General features: G+C 41.9%; 1 protein-coding gene and 1 long non-coding RNA gene across 2 annotated transcripts; one reads left to right on the forward strand and one right to left on the reverse strand.

Moving 5' to 3' along the window:
- Window positions 1-5,766: 5,766 nt before the first annotated feature.
- Window positions 5,767-11,111, reverse strand: polr2k (RNA polymerase II, I and III subunit K). The gene is made up of 4 exons (XM_080735742.1): window positions 11,011-11,111; window positions 10,459-10,548; window positions 7,450-7,542; window positions 5,767-6,360 (listed from the first exon to the last, which is right to left on the reverse strand). The coding sequence occupies exons 2-4, from the start codon at window positions 10,526-10,528 to the stop codon at window positions 6,338-6,340; spliced, it is 186 nt and encodes a 61-aa protein (XP_080591868.1). The 5' UTR covers window positions 10,529-10,548; window positions 11,011-11,111; the 3' UTR covers window positions 5,767-6,337.
- A 2,976-nt stretch (window positions 11,112-14,087) lies between these two features.
- LOC308292440 lies at window positions 14,088-15,978 on the forward strand. The gene is made up of 3 exons (XR_013962400.1): window positions 14,088-14,194; window positions 15,444-15,530; window positions 15,846-15,978. It is a non-coding gene; the product is annotated as an uncharacterized lncRNA (long non-coding RNA).
- The last annotated feature ends 2,065 nt before the right edge of the window (window positions 15,979-18,043 follow it).

An 18,043-nucleotide genomic window follows, 5' to 3' on the forward strand; every position in this document is an offset into this window, starting at 1 on the left:
ATAGATTAAAAGTTCAATAAGAACAGTACAAACTAGACTGCTTTCTGTTGAGGTGCCATCTTGCTCCTTGTGCACTCAAAGTCACTTTCCGAATTGCGACCAGCAGAGCGCGCAAGTACTGAAGTACTGTGATCGGTGCTGTTGGGTGTTGTCTGTATGTATGTGGGTGGGCAAGTCATATAGACATAGAAAGGTAGACGCCTCCTTCGGCTCTGGTGCATATGCATCGGGGGACAGAGGGAATCCGTGTGCATCGCTTCCACGTGCGTCACACATGTGGAAGTTGCTAGGCCAATCAGAGGCAGGTGGGGGCGGGTCTTTACGTACGCAGCCTGTAAGAACAGCTGAGCCACGCAACATCGGAACTGGCTCTGTTGAATTGAATTGATAAGTCCTGGAAAAGAGGCGCTGTGATTGGTCAGTAGTCACTTGACTGGCAGCAGTCCCTCAGTTTTTCCAGGAAGTCCGGACTTTATTGTTGCACGTCGCTTCTATGAACTGCAGAGGCGAATGAGGCATCTTCCTTTTGAGCGGTGGTAAACCGCTCCATAGAGTGGCTGTGCGTGTCTGTAGACACCTTTTCCTCAGCGTTTTGCCATAGCAATGTGTGTGTGTGTAGCCTGTATTACATCACCAATTACATCCTAGACCTATATCCTAGTCTGAAGACGTTATGCAAGCACGACCACCGCTCACTTCACATTGGGTGTGATTTTTTATTTATATCTGTGGAGCAAGTTGGCTGTGCCTTTTTATATCAGGTCGCACTTGTTGGTGGTGACGTCACCGAGAACGCTGCTCCCTCATTGGCTAAAGGCCTTTGTACTGCACCTCCACCCACTTTCACCCACCTTCCCCCACCTCCACCCACTTTCACCCACCTCCACCCACTTTATATATACCCAAAATGGCACAGAGGTCTTTTGAGCAGCGAAAGAACACCTTGAGTGACCAATCAGAATTGACAATGACACTGTGATGTCAGAGCACTGGCTATATGCAATTATTTCACTGATACAGCCCATAATCAGTATGGTCTAATCCAATTATATAATAGAGAGCTTTTACTGCTCATGCATATGGCCAAATGTTAGACTTTCACTGCCCTAACCCATTTTCAGCTCTATATCAAGATAATACAACAACACACCAGCAACAGCCTTACTACACATGCTGCGTGGAGCCATCAAAGGTCTCTGGTCAAGCAACTGACTTTCACTTCCAACTCCCACATGCAGCTCCCCATTTCCAAGCGCTTGAAGCCAAGCGTTTTGAAGGGAATCATGAAATAAGTAATTTCCCAAAGGACTTCATTCAGGGAGTTAATTGTGAGCATGAAATTAGTCCTTATCCAAAGGAAGTAATCGTTCAAGAAGATACATGTGAGGGTCCTTCCTGGCCAGTGAATACATGTTGCTGCTGTGATGAAGGCGAGTATGCTGTGGAGGAAGTTCTGACCTTTATGTGTCCTTATGCAGAACCAATGAATGGTCCGGTCCCTGTGTCCATCAGTCATCCTGGCAGGTCGGAGAAGAAACGAAGGAAGACTAGGACGAGAAATGCTCAGAGACGATGCAGGAAATCGGGTGCAAATGCTCATCCAAAGAAATCTATCATTCAAGGAGATAAGTGTGAGGGTAAGGCCAACAAATCGTACAAGCCACTGGAAGTTGCAGTGCACTCAGCTCTTTATGTTGAACCAATAAATGGTTTATCCCTGTTGTGCTTCAAATACCATGGCCCACCCACCTCTCTTTCTCCAGAGGAAGAAAAGTCTCTAAGATATGCAGCAAGCTACGGTCCTCTGTGGACTGAATTTAAACCTTTCTGGCGGGAGCCTGAATACTTCACAACTAATGTGTCAGAGGAAAGCTCTCGCCGGACAGAGCTGAAGAAGAGCAACCAGCATTCCGACTGTCTGTCCCTTCATGACGGTGGGAGCACGTTTGGCTTGAGAGTGCCAGGGAAGGACTTCCCAGAAATTCCTGTATACATAAGGATTGGAGCTAAGGTCTTTGAAACTGATCCTTTCCCAACAGAAGTTATCATTCAGAAAAAACTAAGGAAGGCTAAGAAGGCTCGGAGATCATGAAGGAATTCAGCTGCAAACGGGACCCAAGGTGTCATATATTCTACCAACAGGCAAGAAACACAGAAAACAGTGAGCATAAATAGACACAAGGTATAACAGGACATATGTGAACAATACAGTAATGTGCAAACAAGACAGGATATGCTATAGTGAATGAAGCCGAGCTGGACATGAATGTGTGAGTGGCTGGAGAACACAGATTGAGAGAGAGAGAGAGAGAGAGAGAGAGAGAGAGAGAGAGAGAGAGAGGGAGAGAGAGAGAGAGGGAGAGGGAGAGAGAGAGAGAGAGAGAGAGAGAGAGAGAGAGAGAGTAAACTCCTCTGTCAGGTGGGGAGAAGCGCCCCATGGCGACTCCTGGCATAGTGCCAGTATAGGAGGGAATTCCTGGATATGAGGGCAGACCCGTGGTTAATTGCAAGGAAGACAGAGATGTCCTCAGTGACTTGACTTCAGTTTGAACACCAGCATCCTGAGTAAAACTTCAAGGTACTTTTAAGGTATGGGCAACATTAGGCACTCAAGGTTGGGTTTGCCCAAGATGCCATACAAGCTCTAGTAGAAGTCAACTGAGTGGGGGAACCCAACAACAAATTAGTTGAGTGGAACATGACAAATGCTGGACAGGACAGTGTCGGCATTGTCGAAGAGGACTCCCAGCGATCTGATGAAAAACTGGAATGACATAGTCACTCCAAATCACATGGCTCAGAGTCAGTACTACACAGTACAATCCTCAGTGTTGTACAAGTTTGTACAAACAGATACATTCTGAGCATTACTGTATAGGCTTACATTAAATATAGAATGAATTGTGTTGGGCCAACTAAAAACTATCTGAACCCACTTTGTATAATAAAATGACCAGCGCACCGTCTACTCTTGCATAATATGGACAACTTTATACGTTTTAAAGTTGTCCCTATAGTGCAAGTGCAAATGATGGGCAGGTATTTTATTTTATTCTATACATCTGATCCCTGCCTACGCACTCGTCTCTGAGCTGTGCAGGTGTGCATAAGACTTTGTTGCAACCTTATATAATAAAAATGCAATTTTAATTTTGCTTAGATGTTGCAAAAATCTTGGTAGTGTAGTGGCTGACTTTGGTAGGCTTCCCTGATTCACTTCCACTATGAGAGCTCTGGTAGGAGCCTCCCACCCAACCCACAACGTATTTAGTGCTTTCAGCTAATCACTGGACGCTACTAAATATGTAAATATAAATTACAGTAAATGAGAATTCTCTTTTTTTATTACTTTGCTCAGTGTTAAATTACCCTTCATTTGAAATGAAACAAACCAACAAAGATTTCACCTGACAACTAAGTATTGGCCATATCGTAGCTGGTGCTAACTATTGATTTTATCATTAGCCAAAAACTTTCTTATTTAGAAACTGTTCAAAAGAAGTCAGATAGCTATTACATTTGTGCAGCATATTTAATAACCTTCATTGTATACACTTAAATATTGTGTACATTACAATACACGGCACAAATTAACAGAAGGGTGCTCAGATTAGCTTTTATTTCGATTTTTTGTTTAAGAAAGTGAGATACAACCCAGATCTGGTGATGTACACTTTCTAACTACTAGTAAAATAAATTCACTATTAACAATAGTTTTGATCTTTGCATAGTGTAGGATTATTGATATTAAAATGAATACCTCCATTCCTTCATTACATGAAGTAAACCTTTGAATGAACTGGCAAAAGCCCTGGTAATAAAACATAGGCTACTTACTTACTGGTAATAAATATAATATAATATAGTTATATTTTATATGTCCCTGGCAAAGATAAAGTTGGAAGAAATGTCCATTACAAGCCAGCATGGTATAATGACTATAGATAGATCAGTGGTGGAACTATGTTTATATTTAAGTACTCCTACTTATTAAAGTACAAGAGATACTTTTACTTCTACTCCATCTCAGAGACAATTATTGTAATTACTCCACAACAATTATTTGAAAACTTTAGTTACTAGTTAGCTTACTTTGTAGATTTGAATTATTACAAAATATACATTAATCACTTCAGCCCTTGACTATTTAAAAATAGCCGATCTACAAGCTCACAACTCGCCGCAATGCAGTATTGTGAGCTTATAGATCTGCTATTTTCAACTTTTGTAGGCCTAAATTCCTGACTTTTACTTTTACAGAGTAGCCTATTTCTACATTAGAGTATTGATACTTTTACATATACTCCTCAAGGAGGTGGCCCCAGAGCGCACTGCAATCAGTGGAGGAGATCTCCAAAGAGGACCTGGACAACATCACCTACCGCAGCTCAGACAAGATCTGGGACATGAAGATGGGCGGTTATTGTCACGAATACCAGAAAACTTGCCCTCTTTCAAAGTCGCCCCAAACTCGTTTTCCAACGGGTCTGTGGCCTTAAGCTAGATCCAGATTAGACTAAAATCAAATCTGTGTTTCTGGGGGTCCCTGGAACATAAAGGTTTGCAATAGGGGTCCATCCGTGGAACAAAGTATTTTGAGATGGGGGTCCACGGCCTGATAGGCACATTCTACAAATGTCTTCTAAATCATAACAATTTTCTGAAAAAAACTTATGTTGCCATCAGTGTTTCTCAAACTTTGTCATGTGAAGGACCCCCAGAATGATATGTATTTGGCTACGGACCCCCATCACAAAACATTTTGTTCCAGGGACCCCCTGAAGAAAATATTTTTAAAGGCCAGCTCTGTGGGCCATGCCTGAGGAACCGTTATGGAGAGGAGGTTAGCGCAGCGCTGCTCGACCCGACATGGTGCTGTTCCACTTGCAGGGTTATTTGTAATACCAGTCAGTGTAGGAAGGAGGGCCGTTGCCCCACGGGTTCCCTTGTTGAACGTGGCTCGCTACAACGGACGTGACAACGTTCACGAGTATCTGAAATGGATTCAGAACGAGCTCGAGTAGACATGGGACTGGGCCTGATTGATGCAGGATTCCCATCAGTAATTTAGCTGGGGTCCCTGGTGGTGGCCTCCGGACCCCATGCTCTCTGAGAATAATGTTAAACATAATGTTACTAGAATCAACCAAGGGGTTCATTCTATGTATTGTTTACCGATAGTGGCCAAGGATGCCTAATTATACCAGCATATCGATACTGAGTAGTCAATGTGTGAGATTTGCAAAACATTAAGTCATTTGTAAAAGTAGATAATTATAACAATTTAAAATAATTCCCAACATCCCTTGAATCCCTTCACAACCATTAGGCTATATTATGCCAAACATTAACACTGCTTGCTCCTTTGCATAACCGCATAGACTGGACTCTCTTGACAGGTACTCTGTGTGATCTAATATCCTGGGTACTGATATAAACAAGACAGTGTCAGCAGCACTAACATCACAGTACTCTGATAAAATGCCCACTGACAATCCACAAGGTTGATATAGAAGTCAGAGAGTGACCCTAAACTTGTCTCCAAGTACTAGTCTCTGACAACTGGAATGATGAATCTACACAACAGGAACACGTGTTGTAGCAAAGCGACACCATTCTGTGATTAATATATATAATATAAAACATATGATTTAATTATGTTACTCAAAATAGAACATTTGAGAAATATAAACAAGGTGAATTAATTAACAGTTGTTTTTACCAAATAAAGTTTATTCTTGGATGGTTCAAATGATGCTTCTTGTTTGCAGCAAGTAGGATATAGCATTCTACTATACAATGTTGAAAATGCATACATTCTATAATCCAAAGCCAGTTTAACATCCAATAATCTGCTCACTAAAAGGAGTTAGAACCAACAAAAGGTAAATATACACATTTACAGTAGTACTGTATAAACAAACACCTTATCCTAAAGCCCAACGTCTAAAATTACCAATTATGTTCTCCCTGATTGGCTTACAGGAGGACAGACAGAAGTAATGACTTCAAGTTTAGTTAATTGTACATTTGTGTTGTAATTCTAGGTGGTATGCAGGGTGAATTGATTATATTCATGAAGGTTTAAATGAAAAAAATGAAAAATGAACTTCAGAGAAAATCTTGTTTATGATAAATGTATTGTCACCCATTACATTTATATGAACCAAAATGGTAAGAGTCACAGTCACACTGCTTTTGTCAGTCAATTCTTGTCCAAAAACCAAAGGTTGGTAGCAAAGTATTCTTTGTTGTCTTGATGTTTATTTACATTATCAGAAACTACAAAAATAGCACATAACAAAAATTAACACAATCAACAGCACTCCTTTCCTCTTCACCGCGCATCAAAAACCACCACTGGAATGAAAGAGTTAAGGATCAAACACAAAGGATTGATTAGCATCACAGTATACTAAGAAAACTAATTATATAAAAATACTTATACTTTTATAATATACTCTATTGTTTGAACATATAGGTCATGATACAACATTTGATCATGATATAAGACCAAATGTTTGCGATTATCTTTATCTGTTGCTGCGCAATACAATGAGATTCCATTTAATCTCACTTTTGGCCCTACTCTTATCTCTGGCACCGTTGCCCCTATCCATGCCAAACTTTGCACACACACTCCTTGGCTGGCAAACCACAACCTCCAGCCCTGATTTCTCACATGGCCCTCTTCTAGCACCACCATGAGGATGATTTTTGCAAAACACATTTTTGGACACTGCTCCTACAGATTTTGCCCTAAAATCACGCAAAGCGGTACACAGTATCTCTAAAGTCATGTCATCAATCAACATAATAATATAATAATATTCCCACCCTAGAGATGGTGGACAATATTACCAGAAAGACGGCTAAGGCCGAAAAGCGACCTTGCGCCATCTGTCTTGGCCATGAATCCCTTTTATGCCCATATATGGAGATCCCTGCTCTTGAGTATCTGACATCACTGTGATATCACCTGTTTTTATGCCCATACATGGAGATCCCTGTCACAGTGATGATGAGTCAGGGGAATCAGTGTCAGGCGTTACAGAAGCGGTGACGGTCAGATAATAAACTGCGACCTACGGACGCAATGATTTGTATCATGACCAGGTAGCGACACACAACCCAAGATACTACCAAAGTTCAACACCACTTTAAGTCATGGATTGAGGCCCGGGGAAGGTTTTATGACCGAAACGTTGGTCTTTAATCAATTATTCTCTTGAACTTGAGCTTAAAGATTCATCTGCTTAAGGCCAGAAAATGTGATGTTTATTGATGAAAATGAAAATGTGACCTAGATGTTTCATTACATCATAGTATGTCTTTATGATATATCCATGACTATATACACGATAATAAGTTCACTACATAGCTGATAAGTCAACACTCTCGTATTCCTTCTTAACACATACAGTACACACACGCACACACAAAGGATACATCGCTTTGTTCTCTTCTTGTACATAATTCTGTACCCACATTCTCGGCATCGGATGGGATCACGGGCCTTGATTTCATTTTCAGTGTGGCATTCTGTAGGGAGATGGTATAGAAAATGAAATTATAATTAACAACATATACAATCATAGTAGCAACTGAACCTTGATCTTGGAGAAAGAAATGTGAATTAAGCTGCCTGAGTGCCATCATTGCCTTGCAATGACACCCATAAATTCAGAAAACTATAACTACAACCGAAACTAACACACTACACCAGTGGTTCAAAATGTGGCATCCGAGAACCCCCAGGGGACCTTGGGTGGGTTTCAGGGGGGTCCCCAGCTAAATGATTGATAGTTAATTGACGTCCCACAAATAAGAATCGTATCAAATGGGGGTCCGTGCTGACAATAATGCATATCATTAAAGGAGTAGTTCACCCCCAAAATGACATTTTCCTATTGATTACTCACACCATGGAGAGTTCAATAATATTCCTAAGACAAAAAAAATAATTTTAATTCTTAAAAATAATTTGACCCCCATTGATCCCGGAAGGGGATCCAAATGCATTTGGGTCACCCTCCGGAATCAATGGGGGTAAATTAATTTACTATAGTCACATTTTTGTCTTAAGAATGTGACAAGTACAAAAAAATATCATTGAACTCAAGTCTCCATGGTGTGAGTAGTACCCGTAATCAATAGAAAGAAAAGTCATTTTGGGGGTGAACTACTCCTTTAAGGACGTTGAGAATCACAGCTATTCAGAGCAGGGCCGGATCTCCCCATAGGCAAGGGGGGGCATTGCCCCCCTAAATGCCCTGTCTGCCCCACCAAACAAGATGGCATGAAAAAATAAAAATATATATATTTCGTTTTTTTTTTTTTATATTATGCTACAGCTGTCGCACCACCAAAACCAACACCATTTCATTATATATACATTTTAAAAACTCCGATCGCCAATGCCATCTCTCTCCCTCTCTGCACCTCAAAAGAAGTAAAACAAATAATAATGTTCCAGCCAGGCCAGCAGCTCCGCCCCCGATATGCGTTGAATGCGTAGGAGGGAACAGCAGTCAGTCTCGTCTCGACAGACAAGTACACGCACCACTTCTGGTTGCCAACTAACTTCAGTTTTGTCCAGCGCATTAAGGAACTAATCGAGAGGAGGAACAGTTTATTTTTTAGTTGTGCTTGCAGCTTGTTTCACTTTAACTTCTGTTCTCTTTCTCTGGCTCTTTCGGTCAATATGCGTCGATTTCTGGTTTCTAAACCTCGCGACGCGAGTAGCACTGCTGCTACGGCTCCAGTCAGTCCAGAGGCAGGCTCCGAGCCGTCGTCGACTCGGGGTACAGCTGCTCCGACCTCGACCCGACCCAAACCCTAACCCCCAATTGAGTTCCACAAGCACGGCAACAAGCTGAAAGCGTCGCCGTTCGCAACGCAGCAGCGGCCGCCGACAACAGCACACAGGGAGCAGGAGGTAGAGCTGCTGCTCCTCGACCCGACCCAAACCCTAACCCCCAATTGAGTTCCACAAGCACGGCAACACAAGCTGAAAGCTTCGCCGTACACGACGCAGCAGTGGCCGCTGCTAACAGCACTGGCTTAAGCACAACAGCACCATCACAGCCCGCTAATCTTGTGTTTCCAAAACGTCATTTTGGCAAGACAGCACGCGCATTCAGCCCGGGCTGGTACCGTGGAGGAAGACCATGGCTGGAATATTCAGTGAAGCTAGATGCGTGCTTTTGTTTTCCTTGTCGCAAATTTGGAGGAAATATAATGTCATTGTCTGTCTAGTGTCATGTCTGTCTGTCTGTCTGTCTATCTATCTAGTGTCATATCAGTGTATCAATCTATCCATCCAGTATCATATCTATCATCCATCTAGTGTCATCTCAGTGTCTCAATCTATCCAGTATCATATCTATCATCCATCTAGTCTCATATCAGTGTATCAATCTATATCTATCAGTTTATAGTATCATTTGCATTCATCTTTGTCAATCACATCAGTTTATATAGCTATCACACCAGTAACATGTCTGTCTTTTGTCATCACATTATTTATCATTTCTTTAACCTTTTGTTGTTTTTTTTGTGTTTTTTTTGAGCGGTGGTCACAACGCTCCTATACGTGGCTGTGTGTGTGTGTCTGTCTGTCTCCGTCCGTGTCTGTATGTAGCCTAAACTTCGGCGCGTAACTAGTGCCGCACCATTTACGCCACTCGCGCAATATATACATCAAAATGTGCGGCTCGGCCGGGAATGGTGTGCTATTACCTTTCGTTCCGATCCGCCTTACCATGCCGACGTAATCGGCAAAAAACGACGCTTAATTTTCCCCATTGACTTATAATGGGACAATGCAAGAAATCACTTTCAAGTATTTTTCTCTCGTAAACCATTGGAGCTACAGTTTCAAACCTCGGAGAGGAGATTCATAATGATTTTAAGAATGAATCGAAAAATAATTACATCACTCGGCCTCATGGTGGCGCTATAACGGCCCACTTTACGTTTTGCCCCGTAACTCTTGAACCGTAGATCGGAAAATTAAAATTCTTTTTTCCCTGGATTCCTTGGGTCAAGACGCATCTCCCCATATAGGCCACGCCCATTTGCGCCAGGATAGATTTTCCGCCATCTTGAATTTTCTCCAAAACACACTTTTTGCTCCTTTTCCTACATATTGTCTTCAAATGTCACAAAAATCGGTACACATGATCTATGAGGTGGGTAAACCACCGCTCAGTTCACACGGGTGTGATTGTTTTCTTTTTTTTTTTACTTTTTTGTGTATTTTATTTCTTTCTGTGACTTGTACTGTACACAGCATGGTGTGGTGTGTCATTGGTATAAGTGTGCCAAAATGCATAGGTTTTTATGCATTTCTGGCGTTATGACCCCCTAAAAAGGTTGCCCCCCTGGCATTTCCTCTCGCCCCACCTACTACTAGAGCTTACATCCGGCCCTGATTCAGAGCAATAACTACTTTACCTCCACATATGTAGATCATGGGCTGTTGCTTAGGAGGCTGCACAGCCTTCTGAGCATCCATGTTAGACATCAAACAAATCAAGTCTATTCCTGAAATGGAAACAGAGCTTCGTCACCATTACCATCCTTTCAGTGGTCACGAACATGTTAGTGTACAGTGGTTCTCAAAGTGGATTCCATCCTCTGGGTTCCTTTGGAAGGGTCTCTAAACTGGCCCTAACAAGTATGTAACTCTGTACAAATGGAACCAAATGAACAATAACGGGTCCATTTGGTTCCATTTGTATGCCATAGTTAAGAGGAGATCTTGAAATAGCAACACTGGTCTAACCTACTGCCTCAAATGTCTCTAAAAGTGATTACAGAATAATGCCTGGTTAGTAGTGATGCCCCATCATCATGCCCGTGTGGCACTAGCCACAACTGCTAACAAAGTAACACACCATAACGTAAAATGAATGAAGAAATAATAGTTATCGGGCAATTATCGTAAATACAACCAATGAATGATGATGAAACATTGAACCCTAAAAGTAACATAACAAGGATCACCTGGAAGAGAAGACGTTCACGAGCTGTTTATTTCGCTTTATTTATGACCACATTGGATCATTCGACACATGCGCAGTAGTAGTCTGTTGTGTAGCCTCAGCGACCTCGCAATAAAACGTTGCGTGATTGGTTGGTTGAGACTTATTATTTGGGGGGGTTGGGGATTTATTGGCGGTGCATTACCGCCACTTACTGGACTGGAGTGTGGGACAAGAGAGTCTGCATCTCATCAAAGTGACAAACTCAGAGAACAAAATGCGATTGAGATATCATTTATTATTGTTTGCTCTTTAACTATTTGTAAAAATAGACAATTTAAGTATTATTCCTATAGTTGCTTAATTATAGTTAATGGGTAAAAGAAATCACTTGATGATGAAGTTAGGAGAATTTAGTTCTCATAATAATTATCAGTATTGTTTTGTTTACAGTCATAATGCATATTATTTGCAAGTCCTCTACAAGTCTTGATCCAGGTATTTGACAACACTGTCAAATTACCAGGGGGTCCTCACTAAAAGTTAATAATCAAAATAACTAACGGCCATAAACCTACACATTGCATTGGCTATTTGAAAATAGTGCAACTACAAGCTCAACGTGTCGAGCTGCGTTGTGAGCTTGTTTATGTGCTATTTTCAAAAAAATCTACAAAGAATCAGAAACCAGCCAAATGCAAATGTTTGAGGCAGGTCTGGAAGCCCAGGACGGCCTGGGCTATCCTATCCACCTCTCTACTCAAAAGCTGGAAAAGCCCAAGACTTGGGGACAAAAACCTGGGCCATCAGGTGTATGGGGAACTTGGCTCCAGGTCACACTTGACTACAGAGACATTTTGCTGTTGTTAGTTTGGACTCTCTCCTGTGACCAATCCGGTGTGGTTAAACCTGTCAGGATCAACCTCCACCAGCATAGGTCCCAGAGTCACTGAATCACTAAGCCTCTCCACCACGGCAAGGTCACAGCAAAAGGAGAGGAAGGTGGCCCTTAAAAGGGCCGTTGGGGGTGTGTGTGCAGGGTGCAGGCAGGGTCTTGGATCTCACATGAGGGAAAAGTAGTTGGCCACCGCGGAGTCCCACTCCTCCATTATCTCCTCCTCCTCATCCAGAATGGCGTCCCACTCTCGCTGAATCTCTGGCAGAGTCTTCTCCTCCTTCAGCTTCCTGAGGGAAAAGAATTCTGCCACAATAGACTCCAGCTCCTCCATCCCAGAGCAGTAGAGGGCTCTGCTCCATCCTCTCCTCGTGCTCGTCCACGACATAGAGTTATAATAAGAAGGGGTCCACGATGGCCCCCAACTCCTCCTGCTTGATCCTCCACTCCTCCCCAGTCCGCACTCCTGCATCCCCACCAGGGGTCCTGACCACAACAGTGTAACTTCAGCCATAGTAATGGATAAGTCGTCTCTCTGCTGCTTACAGTTCAGTTCAGCTTTCTCTGTGACAAGAAAGAAGAAAAGTGATGTGAACGGCCTGCTCTCTTCTATTTATCCTGCTGGCTGCCCGCTGCTCATTGGCTGTTGCCTAGCAACGGTTTGTGTACAGCAGAGACGCGCAAACGCTCTGACGTCACCTTGTAAACAAACAGGTGCAGCAGCAGGTAGCGCGACATTAAATACTACGTTTGTGTACTTGTGTTGTCATGGTGACCACACGACCGAAAACACCGAAAACACGTTGTACCTGTGGCAAATAAACTTAAAATACAACGACGTGTTTCAACCTTCAACCCCGCATAGCATGTAACACTGAGTGGCCCGTACAGTAGGTGGCAGTATGTACCAATGGTTGCAACCCGCAACACCACTAAAAGAAGAGACATGTCAACAACAATGGAGGACTGGAGAAAAAGTAGACTGGAGGAGTTAGTGAAGAAGGAGCAAACAACCATAGATATATCTATGGAGACAACAACAACAAGCAATGGGAACATGAATGAGTTGAAGAAGGAGACAGCAACAAGCAACATGAATGAAGGTCATCATGGAAACACAACCCGAAAGAAGAAGAGCAGAGTACACTGCTCCGCCATTAACTGTAAACATTATGTCGCTACTCACCCTGAGCTAGCCTTCCACCGTTTCCCCAAAGACCCCGAGAGGTAAACGTTCATTCGCACGTATGTGTGAACTTGCAAAACAGAATAGTATTTTTCTTTTTCTTACTTGGGGAAGCCTCCCATGTTTATTTCCTTGTTGTTGAAGTGTTTTTGAATCCCACGGTTCTGACACTACTCCTCAATGAATGAGTGCAAGCCATACATAGTGCTTTGCTTTCTTGGGTTTAAATGTCAGTAGCTGACAGTAGGCTAATAAACGTGGACCCAAGCTGTTCCCATAGCAGTACCATCAACAGGAGGATCTAGAATATTACTTAAACTCAAGAAGTTTAAGGATGCTGGTTCGTGTGCTAACTTTGTGTTTAGTTTGTCTCATGTCATTTCATCTAAATTCTTTATTTAAATGCCACAGTGAGTATTATGTTTTAAAGGAGACGATGGGTGTTGTTTTACATTTTATTTATGCAATGGACTTTTATTGTACGTGTTTTGTAGGCTACTTTGTTTTTACCTGGTACCCTAACCCTAACTTTCTGTGGTATCTTATTTTTTGTTAACTTTTTGAAGAGCACTCTTGTTAATCCTATATTTACACATGTATTTTTCAATATTTGAATGTCCTGTTCATTAATATATATTCTGTGCCTCTCAAATAAAAAACAATTAATTTAATGAAATCTTGTCGAATCTAATATTATAATTGCCTACAGGTGTTCCAAGTGGCTGCAGATTCTTGATAACTCCAATCTGGCGGACATAAGCTTGGAACGTCTCAATGAATGCTATAGGGTGTGTAGTGCACACTTCCACCCCAGCCAGTACAAGAGGGCAGTTGATGTGTAGGTATTTACTTTAGACTGGTCCAATTTTGAGAACCACATAATGATATCCTTATGTTTTCAGAACATTTATATCCCCACATCACATTGGGATATACTCTAATACACAGTGATTTGACTTGTATTTAAGAGTGTACATATGGGATGTTTATTTTATTGAAGCCATGCTGGATTGAATTGGGATGCAGTGCCAAGTAGAGGGGATCCTCCAAACCCACCATTCCCACTGGACAGTGAGTCACAGAGGAAGAAACCAATTCTGCATCAGGAGTTGCCCCCAAAGACAAGTAAGGTTTTCATTGTACTAGCCCCATATAGAACCTCACCCGTCGCTGCATGCTGTTGTGCTCCGAGATGAGGTCCTAAAAAGATGGCGTAGCGATCGCTGGGACTGCCGCAACAACGAGTTGGAAAACACTCAAAACTACATTTTATCCAAAAAGTAAAGGTAGTTCCGAGCTCCCAGACTGTGGTTTACCTAACCTCGGTAAATAAAACATCAACCACGGCGTTGGGAAAACGGTTTAAATGGCTTATTTAGTCTCATTAAATTCAGAAAAGTCCCCGGCGGCAGTTGCAAGTACTGCATCTTTCTCATTGTAGCAGATACAGTTTCCCCATGCCGTGGTTGATGCTTTATTTACCGAGGTTAGGTAAACCACAGTCTGTGAGCTCGGAACTACCTTTACTTTTTTGGATAAAATGTCGTTTTGAGTGTTTTCCAACTCGTTGCGGCAGTCCCAGCGATCGCTACGCCATCTTTTTAGGACCTCATCTCGGAGCACAACAGTATGCAGCGACGGGTGAGGTTCTATATGGGGCTATCATTGTACTAGTTGGAACCACAACAGTCAGTAACTGCAGAGCCCATAGTAAAAATAAAGATAACAAATTAATCCCTTAATATGCCATTAGTAAATTGAAGTGACCGTTTTGTAATTATAAGCTTCTTCTGTTTGATACAGTATGTGTTTTCCTTTACATAAAACCTATGTGAAATTTCCAAAAAGAAGGCGGTCAGTGCACTCCTAGGGTCAAAATAGTTAAAAAAAAACTTCTTGAGCAATGCAGATATGAAGTGTAACACTTTTATCAGCTCGTCATCATGCAGGTTAGGCTTCCCTCAAAGCCTGTCAGGAAATGCTTCCCTTTTCACTTCAACAGAAACAGTATAATAACCACTTGAACCCTAGCATTCAGGGAAAAATGCAGATGTACAGGTATACAGTACAAAACCATGGCAATGTGTGAGCTTAAATTTGGGAAAAGAGAAAAATCTGAGTACTCACTCTGTTCAAATATCAATGTTTGATGCTCATGTGCAAACTATTGGTTAGTCAACCCACTGAGGAAAAAACAATGTTATGATGGACAGACGGACAGTTTTTTAATTTTATAATATGATAATTTTAGTGAACTTTCACATCAGTCGTTTCAGTCAGTTCTGGCCACATCATTGCTTTGTTTTTCAACGTGGAGTGAATGTTTGTTGTACACGGCTCTGTTGATGGTGATATGTCTGTGCATCTCTGCCAGCTATGTGTCCAGACTCACCACCCCCACTGGACACTGGGTCAGGGCTGAAGCCATCAATGGAGTGTCAGGAGTTACCACCAAAGAGCAGTAAGGTTCTCATTGTATAATGTATTAATTTGAATGTTTACATTACATCTATTAAACGCTATCAGATAACTACAGTTCACTCAGAATGCAGCTGCTATCATTCTAACAAAATTAAGAAAGCTAAAAACATTAAACCAATTCTCAGATGTCTGCACTGTTTTCTAGTGAGGGATAGAATAGATTTTTAAAGATTGGTAATCGTCTTTAAATCACTCAATTGTTGAGGTTTCAAAGTGCATTCTGAACCCTTGTGGTTCACTGAATAAAGTATATTCAGTGCATAGTAGTAGTACTTACCAAATATGTGTGTTTCAGGTAAAAAGAGTTGTGATGCTCACCAGTCCAGTACTGTTGACTCATACACCACAGACCATGATCAAAAACCTACTCTCTCAGAGACAAAATCAGTTCCTGACAACGTCATAGTCATAACAGGGCACCCTACGCCACGGATCTCACCGCTGCTAAAGATATCACAGTCACCTCTGTTACGGCCACTGCCAATGATGTTGCAGACGCGGCCACTGCAAACAACATCACAGTCACCGCTGCCAACGTCAAACGCATCACAGCCAAAGACGTCAGAGCCAGAACCTGAGTCTGCTGCCAGAGAGATTGCCCTCAAGAGGAAGATCAGGAATCTACAGTCACAGGTGAGCAAGCTGAAGACTAAGGTGAGGGAGCTGAAGGGCCTGAAGAAGAGCACCACAGTTGCAATCACTAAGAAGTCAGTCCTGCAGCTGATGAAGAAACTCCTACCAACCACAGCCTATAAATTCTTCAGATCGCAGTTGAACGTGGCGCAGCGTAAAGCACATGGTTTCCGGTGGACTGATCAGGACAAAGTGTTCTTTCTGGACTTGCTACATGCCAACCCACTGTGTTACAGGATGATGAAGAACATATTTTTTATGCCCTCTATCCGCACACTGCGGAGGCTTATGAAGCCCCCTGGTCTTGACAAGAACATTCTGACAACCACAGAGTTTGAGGAGACCATGCAGCCCGTTGATGAGGTGTGCACTGCCGTAACAGAACTTCAGAGCACAACATTTCTCTAAATCTGTCATCCAGTGACAAGGATTGTACACTAAATGCAATGTTTGCATCATAGTACAAAAGGGATTAGCCATAATGAACAGCATTTGTCATGTATGTCCCCCAAATCTTTGCCAAAATATGGATGCACATACAGTATGTCCCCAATTCTGTATTTGGGTGAAAAGCATGACATTGTTCGCAAACTGCACACCTAGTAACTTGCTGTCAATAGCTACAGATTGTACAGGGAAGCCACTCGGTTATTAGACCCTGGATAGCAAGTTACTAGCATTACTACAGTAGCAACAATACACAGTTGCCTTTCTCTAGGGGTCCATTTCATAACCATGTAAAATAAAAACATTGACATGTTGAATTCTAAAGGATTTAACGAGATTTCTCCACTTGTGTTTCAAGTCATTCTGCCCTTCCAATTTCCTTACAAGACTTTATCATTCATGAGGAAGACACAAAGCATTGTTTGGTACTTTTCTAAAAATATATACACACACACTCTGGTCTCCTGTATGGAAATCCAATATCTTATCCACTAGCACAAAGGGGAATTCCTTGGGTTCTATTCTAGTCTTTTGGCAGTTTACAAGTCCTACAAACAAGTCATATAACCAGTTGTAATAATCTGATTATTACATTTTAGAAGACACACTACTTTTCACAAATACACAACCTGAAAGAGATTTTGTGACAATTTCCCCAAAAGGTTTTCTAAAAACCATACTGACTGATTGACTGAAGACTTTTGTTCAGAAGTTTGCATCGCAAAAGGTACAGTACCAGTTTAATGACAGTACGGTTCACTGGTACAAGGTCAACTAAAAGGATAAACTTAAAAAAAAATCCTTGGGCTTGTTTAAATTGGGGTCCTTTTTTTTACACACAACATTGAATGACAGACAAATAAAACACAGTACTATGCAGAAAATATAAGAACAGTCGTAAAACACGAGAAAAAATGTATTTACAATAGAAAGGTCAGGGGGAGTTTTCTGTTACCAGTTTCGAGTAGCAGCCGCCTGTAAGTGGTTTTTCAGACCCTTTCAGACCCCTTACACTCCTTTAATGCCTTCGATGGGGCATTCCACATTTTAACAAGTTTGAGCCGAATCTGGGTTGAACATGATCTGTGGAGCTGCCTCTGATGTTGTAATTGTGGACATCTGACATTTTGGAAGTATGTTGTACAGGTACAAACATGGGTATCTTAGTGGTGTAGTGTATCTTGTACACCAAGCCCATTGTAAGATGCTGTACTCTGTCATCTACTGTGAGCCACCCCACGCTAGAAAAGTGATTAGCGGCAAGGTGAGCCCAAGAAGGAAGGTTAAGCAGGTCTCTATAATTTGTTTGTTGACTCCATAGTCAAAGGCTGAATGAGTGCACTCGCTAGATAGAGTCTTCCGTGTAGGAGTCATGCCTATGTTCCCTCAACCCTATGTTCCCTCACTGAGGTT

Source organism: Nannobrachium achirus, assembly GCF_963921795.1.
Source record: "Nannobrachium achirus genome assembly, chromosome: 10".
Classification (NCBI taxonomy): domain Eukaryota; kingdom Metazoa; phylum Chordata; class Actinopteri; order Myctophiformes; family Myctophidae; genus Nannobrachium; species Nannobrachium achirus.

What these genes read in the sequence shown, in the direction of transcription:
- polr2k (XM_080735742.1), bottom strand. Translation starts at nt 10,528, where the DNA reads ATGTCTAACATGGATGCTCAGAAGGCTGTGCAGCCTCCTAAGCAACAG. An exon ending in CATGATCTACATATGTGGAG is followed by an intron (nt 7,543 to 10,458) that starts GTAAAGTAGTTA and finishes ATCTCCCTACAG; the next exon opens with AATGCCACACTGAAAATGAA. An exon ending in CAAGAAGAGAACAAAGCGAT is followed by an intron (nt 6,361 to 7,449) that starts GTATCCTTTGTG and finishes CTTTCATTCCAG; the next exon opens with TGGTGGTTTTTGATGCGCGG.